Below are 7,500 nucleotides of genomic sequence, written 5' to 3'. Positions count from 1 at the left end.
CTGTTGGTGTTTCCATGTGAAGAAGTTGATGAATGATGCGCGCGAAAGTGATTGTTTAACGTCGGGAAAGAAATCCGACAGAGCCGATGATTACCCCATGCTGGTTGACTTGCTCTGACTCTCGGCTTGACTGACTCATTTGTCGCGAAGACTGACATTTTTATAGTCATGATGCAGGCATAGGTTAAAGCAAAGAGAGTTTTTGATCGTTGGCCTGAGTTTTACTTTTTAAATGTGTTTGTTTTTTGTGTTTTAATGCATTGTAGGGAATCATCTCTCTCTCTTTTTTTTTTTTTTTTTTTTTTTTTTTAATTACATTTTCACCCCAAACAAGGCACATTGCCACTTTGGTGTATCAGGGGAAACAACTACTGGGGTACTATGTAGGGATTTGGGCAGCAAGATGTTGGTTCACGTTGCACTTGAATTTCTGCACGTCAGTACAGTTGGGGAAGCAGTGACCTGGAATGGAATTCCAAAGTCTAGCGGTTCTGGGGAAGAAACTACTGGAGTAGAAAGATCTTTTACATCTAGGGATCTCTACAGAAAGAAATCCGACGGAGCCGATGATTATCCCATGCTGGTTGACTTGCTGTGATTCTCGGCTCGACGGACTCATTTGTTGCGAAGAGTGTCATTACGCAGACGTAGGTTAAAGCAAAGAGAGTTTTTGATCGTTGGCCTAAGTTTTGCTTTTTAAATGTGTTTGTTTTTTGTGTTTTAATGCATTGTAGGGAATCATCTGCTTGGTGTATGTATGCATGTGTTATATCGATTTAAAGCTAAGAAAATTGTGGATGTAATCTACTCGGTGTTATATTGTTGCAGTGTTTCGTGGAATAGATATTCGTGTTTATATGCTGCACAAGTTGTGTTTACTGCGATGTTTGTGTTTTGTATTTTGGTTTTTCTTTTGATGTGCGGACTTCTCTGGCGGTTTTCTTTGGTGAAGTGATGTGCGAGCTATTCGATTGATGTGTGTACATGAAAAAATGGGCTTTGAAGTTGTCATGTGTATTTAATGAGTTCATTTGCGTTGCATTGATGAACGGATTTGTCTTAGCGTCGCCATTATTGTCGCTGACACAGCTGCTGCTGCTTTCTGGTTTGTTCATGTAAATATGGAGGGATATGCAATATAACAGGAGCCACTCTATAATTGCCATTGCTCCCAGGTCCACTCTGGCCCGGAGTGGTAGTACCTGTTAGGATCTCAACCATGACTTGAAAACAAAAACAAAAACATTCTATTAAAAACTTTTTCTTCAAAATCACTGGATGCAACATTAAGCAACCTGAAAAAGGTTAATATGCTGTTAAACAAAAACCAACCAACCAGATTTGGCATGAGATAACCTGAAAACGGTTTATATCCCGTAAAACAAAGCAATCAAATTTTTTGTTTGTAGAATTTACTTATAACATAGATCAAAATTCATTCAGAATGTGCTTGTGTGCACACAGATTTTATCGGTGTTGCTCTGGCTCAATATCCAACATTTGTTCTGTATTATTCCTGTTAATATTTAATTTAAATAAAAATTAATTTATATTTTTATAAATTTATTTTAATCCAGGCTTGTAATCAATCAACTCAATCATGTTTTGCGAATTCAAAAACAAAAACGATTTTCCTATACATAAAAAAAAAAAAACAACAACAAAAAAAAAACAACAAAAAAAAAACAATCAACTTAAATCCAAAGATGATAAATTACTTGAAGCATAAAAGCTTTTTTCCGAAATTACTGCATTCAGCATTAAATAACCTGAAAAGGGTTGATATGCCGTAAAGCAAAACAATCAAACGACCATTGAAAAATTTCAAAACATTCTTACATTGCTTGAGATTGTCGGACTGACTTCCTCATCTTGGTTGTCATCGTCACAACGTTTCGGCCGTTTTGCCCTCCGGCCATCGTCAGGTGTTTTGTATCGAACTGGGGAACCGTTTGTTAGGAGTCTGGAACCCAACCCTTTATTATTATTACGGGGGTACCGTGTTCGGACTCCAGCTAGGCTTTGGGACATAGTTGCTGATTCTCTGTTTTCAATGTTACTTTTTCACTGCCTTCGTTCAGGATTGAAGATTGAACTCAGCACCTTTGGGTAACTGTAAACTTTGATACAACGTCTAGGACCACTCGGCCATATGTCACTAGGACAAAACACCTGATGAAGGCCGGAGGGCAAAACGGCCGAAACGTTGTGACAATAACAACCAAGATGAGGAAGTCAGTCCGACAATCTCAATCAATGAAAACACCTCATCTCAAAAATACAGACAATTACTATTCTTACATTGCGTTCATTTTATTTCTGGGAGGATGCCTTTATTTTCGCTTTCATCGTCTTGTGTAAGCGTGTCAATAATCCTCGTCACAGCCTCTTTCATTTTCACAATTATCTCACGACAGCCTCTAATGTTTACCTTGAGCTTATGGAATAATCAAAAATCGCAGGGAGCAAGGTATGGACTATAGTGAGGGTGAGGAACCATCTTGATACTCATCTTGGTCAAATAGTGGGTGACAAATCATCCTTGGGGGGACAAACTTCACGCAAATCTTCTTCATCTTCAGTTCCTCACAAATACTTAATTCATATTTCATTTATTTAAAAAAAAAAAAAATCTCTTGGAACAGAATTTGGCTTCAAAATGATTTCTTATTTAGCAAAAGTTGCTTAAAGTATGTCAATAAATTTTATTATAAAAATCTTTGAGCTTTTTTATCATTCCTTTAAATGTTACAAAGAAAAAAAGAAAATAATTTATATTTTTCACATTTATTTTAAACAGGCTTATTATCGAAAAACCCAAGTGCTGAAAGATCTCAAGCGTCCTCACCTTGCATGCTTGGTATATCTGGAAGGACTTCCTTATGCAGAAAATCCGGCATTGTTCCTGTCGGAAGCAGTTAAGCTACTTGAAACCAATGGTAACCAATTTGGAAAAAATTGTAAGTTTTAAATACATTTTTTTTTTTCCTTTATTAACCTGTTGCCAAGGCTGCTGGAAAAATGGATGGACCCTTCTATCGATCCAGTAAATATCTCACTGCTGATGCAATTCTCTATCTATATAAGAGCCAGGTACGTCCACGGATGGAATAATGTTGCCACATCTGGGCAGGAGCTGCTAGAAAGGACTTTTCCTGCCTTGATAGACTTCAAAATAGACTTTGTAGCCTCATAGGAGATGTCCTTTTCTCTTCCCTGCAACCTCTTTCTCACAGAAGAGATGTTGCGAGTTTGTCTCTGCTTTATCGTTATTTTCATGGCAAGTGCTCGACTGAGCTTCAATCTATGGTCCCCCTATCACCAAACTTTCACAAGAAACACTAGACTAGCTGTAAACACTATCAATAATTCCCCCCACTCTTTATCTGTGCCTAAGCCTAAACGTAAATTCCATGAACAAAGCTTCTTTCTTAGAACTGCATGCCTGAGGAATTGTCTTCCGTTTTCCTGCTTTCCAGCTGACTACAATATGGTTGTCTTCAAGTCCAACGTAAACAAGTTCTTGATGAGCGGTTCCACTTATGTTAACAAATTTACCGAATTTCCATTACTAACGATTACTATATTGTCCTATTTACTTTACACTCTTGACCCTTATCCTCGAGTGGTCTCTGGCCTTGATAAGTGGTTATGCCTATGTAAAAAAAACAAAAAAACAAAAAAAACCCAGTAGATATGTGTATGTGTGTGTCTGTATTTAATCCTAAGGATAATTTATCACGAATAAAATCTTTGTTTGGATAGATGAATACCATATACAGAGAAATATGTCGACAAGTTTTGCATTTCAACTTGCTGACATATTTCTGTTACTTTTACGCATGCGCAAATCCATTCATAGCTTGAATTGGTTTAATTTTAAAATCTTTCTTATCTATCTGTCGATAGCTCAAATGATAGGGAACACAGCTTAAGCACCTCGTGAATGTAAGGAGCTGCTATTTGAGACCATATCTCCAGGGACACTATGTAGAGAGTTGAGCAGCAATGTGTCTGTTCACATTACACTTGAACTTCTGCGGGTGAGAAACTTGGTCAAATAGTCTGATCTTCTCTGAGCAAACCTAAAATAAACTTTGTGCAAATCTTCCGCATCTTATGAATAATTGTGTGTACAGTTCCCACACTGACATCAAACTATTCGCAAGTTTTTATGCATGAAATGTTTATTTCGTCAATTAACTCTAGTGTTCTGACTTCTTTACAACTCATCATCCCTCAGACTCTCTGCCTTCCTTGAATCTCTTATGCCACTCAAAAACTGATGCTCGCTTCATGCAGGATGGTCCAAAAGCAGTCTGAAGCATTCCATACATCTCTGTGGCATTTTTTCCAAGTTTAAAACAGAATTTTATTACATATCGTTCTTCTACGCGTCCAGATTACATTTTTTGAAATTCACCAGCTGTGACAGTCATGTTTTAGAGGGTGTATTCCAATTCTTGCTGGAGCTGCAACCTGCAACCTCTCTCCCACAGAAGAGACGTTGCAAGCCTATCCTTGTTTTATAGTTATTTCCATAGCAGGTGCTCGTCTGAACTCCGATCTTTGGTCCATCCCCCTCGCCAATCTTTCACGAAAAACACCCGTCTAGCTGAATCCACTATGAAAAATTTTCTCCACTCTTTATCTGTGCCTAAATCAAAACGTAGATTCCATGAACAAAGGTTCTTTCTTAGAACTCCACGCCTGTGGAACTCTGTTCTGTCTGCCTGCTTCCCACCTGACTACAACCTGGATGTCTTCAAGTCCAACGTTAACAAATTCCTGATGAACCGCCCCCTTAAGTAAACACTTCATTAAATCTCCACACTAACGTACTGTACTTGCAGTAACCCTTATCCCTGAGTGGCTTCCAGGCCTTGATAAGTGGTGACCACCGTGTAAAAAAAAAGGAAAAAAAAAAGCTGTTCATTTGAACCTCAACTCACAAAAATTGGTCATCTCATAGTATGTATAGCAATAACATACTGAATTTTCAAGAGTTTACGACAATTTTAAATGCTTGTACAAAAAAGTCTTGAAACTTTACTAAAGGCACCGCGTGAATGTAAGGCGCTGCTATTTGAGACCATATCTACAGGGACACTATGTAGGGAGTTTAGCAGCAAAATGTCTGTTCACATTACACTTGAACTTCTGCATGTCAGTACAGTCAATGAAGCAGGAGCCCAGGAGGAAATTCCAAAGTTTAGCAGTTCACAAAAACGAAACTATTGAAGTTGAAGGCTTTCGTCATCTATGGATCTGTGAAGGTGTGTGATTTTGTTGCTTGTTAAGTTTAGTCGGAGATAATTACGACGAGAAGCACAAATGCTTCGAGTTCCTCAGTGCATTGCTCTTGCATTTCCGAAATATGATAAAATTTCTATATTTTTATTTTTTGCAGATTTTAAAGAATGCCTTTCCCTGTTTCAAAAGGTAGAGAGTTCTCTTTGGAATCAAGTTTTGTGTTCGGCCGCAGTACGTAGTCAGTGGACAACAATCAATTTGATCGTAGTTGGTCCTTCAAATCGGCCGTTGGCCAAAGAGTTTGACGCTTCAGGTGTTTCGCTTTCAACACTGTACGAAACAACGAAAACAGACGACAATTTAAGAAAGTCTTGCCATTTGATGTTGCTCGAACTCTTAAAACATGGCGCTGACATATTCACTTTGTCCAACGATCCTGCGGAAGTTTTTCCGATTCTCGTTGAATTAAGTCTTTTAATTGGTGAGTTTGTGTTCTTTGACATTAGCTTTTTTTTTTTTTTTTTTTTAAGTTTTTTTTTTTTTTTTTAGTTTTTTTTTTTTTTAGTTTTTATTTTAATTTTATTTTTAAAAATTTTATTTTTTAATTTTTTTTAATAGTCCAATATTTATACTAGGTAATCATAGATTTAGGTCCATTTTAACAGTAAATTAAAAAAAAAATTCTTTTAATTTCTTGACAGTCTAATATTTAGAATTCATACTCCCATAATCACATAAGATTAACGTCTATTTTGACAGTCACACTATTACTTTAAATAGATTTACATTTATATATATACTAGCATTTCAGCCTGGCATTGCCTGGGGGTTTGGAGGTGTATGTTGAGCAAAAAGAAAAAAAGCGGTCAATTTTGTTAACTTTGACCCCTTACAATTTATTGTTTTGGGCTCACATCAAGTTATTAAATTAGATCCATGTCCAAGGAACCTATATCTAAAATTTCAAGTATTTAGACCCCAAATTCTCAGAGTTTGGTAGAGTTCTCAAAGGTCAAATCGTTGAACTTTAACCTATAACAGCCAAATTTCTGACCGAAAACTGATCACAAAGATTTTCCCAAATCTCAGTACCCTGTACACCAAATTTCGAGTCTGTAGACTTAAAATTGACAGAGTTATTGCATAGGGAAATGTACACAGACACACACACAGATACGTTCACTTTTATTTATATATAGATTTGCAATTTTTAAACACTGTTTGGGTGTCAGTCTCTTCATGATGAATTGCCAAACTAAGTTGACTCACCAAATCTGCAATTAAAGAAAATAGAATTGTCAATTTAAAGTTTGCCACCTCCAAAGAAGAAGCTTAGTTTATAAGAGACAATATGAACAGAATTAAAAGATGAAGGCTGTATTTCGGCAATAGCATGTTAAATGTTATCTTCCAAGTGGGCTACTGTGTCTGGTTTATCAGCATAGACATGGGATTTTACATATCCTCAAAGAAAATAATCTTAATAAGAATCAATGGCACAAATGAATTAGCCAGTCGACAGGTCCGTTTCGTAGAAATTATTTGTTCTCAATGAATTGATCACATTGTTTGCCATTTGCAAATGTTGCTTGGGTGTCGGTCTCTTCATGGTGATTTGCCAAACCAAGCTGTACTTAAAATAATTGCGATCTGCAATTAAAGAAAATGGAGTTATGGAGTTAGTTGTCAATTTAAATTTCGCCACCTCTAAAAAACAAAAAAAAAAAACACTATATAAGAAATGACAGAACTTAGAACTGCATGTCTGTGGAACTCTGTTCCGTATGCCTGCTTCCCACCTGACTACAACTTGGATGTCTTCAAGTCTAACGTTAACAAATTCCTAATGAACCACCCCCTTAAGTAAACACTTCATCAAATCTCCACACTAACGTACTGTACTTGCAATAACCCTTATCCCTGAGTGGCTTCCGGGCCTTGATAAGTGGTGACAACCATGTAAAAAAAAAAAAAAAAAAAAAAAAAGACATGGCAAAACTAGAAGATGATGAAGGAAATGTCTCGGATCAAGAGTTGTTAGGTTGGTTGGTTGTTTTTGTTTTACGGCATATCAACCCTTTTTCGGGTTATTTAATGCCGAATCCAAAGATTTTGAAGAAAAATTTTTTTAATAGAATATATTTGTTGTTTTTGTTTTTACGTCAGTTTCTATTTAATCCATAGTTGGGACCCTAACAGGTACTACCACTCCGGGTCAGAGTGGACCTGGGAGCAATGGTAATTAAA

The 7,500-nt window shown here is 36.7% G+C and overlaps 1 protein-coding gene across 2 annotated transcripts in view; it reads left to right on the top strand.

The window, feature by feature from the left end:
• The window catches only part of LOC145269675 (TPR and ankyrin repeat-containing protein 1-like), a 105,761-nt gene that overhangs the window by 33,124 nt on the left and 65,137 nt on the right, over window positions 1–7,500 (top strand). For both annotated transcript variants that reach the window (XM_080125384.1, XM_080125385.1), the window contains 2 exons: window positions 2,801–2,960; window positions 5,411–5,734. In XM_080125384.1, the coding sequence (XP_079981510.1) occupies window positions 2,801–2,960; window positions 5,411–5,734 (484 nt within the window). The remainder of the gene's footprint in view (window positions 1–2,800; window positions 2,961–5,410; window positions 5,735–7,500) is intronic.

Source organism: Euprymna scolopes, chromosome 45 (genome assembly GCF_053919585.1).
Source record: "Euprymna scolopes isolate OS-2025 chromosome 45, ASM5391958v1, whole genome shotgun sequence".
NCBI lineage: Eukaryota > Metazoa > Mollusca > Cephalopoda > Sepiida > Sepiolidae > Euprymna > Euprymna scolopes.
The sequence above is the reverse complement of the archived record's forward strand: the minus strand, read 5'-3'. Positions and strand labels throughout refer to the sequence as shown.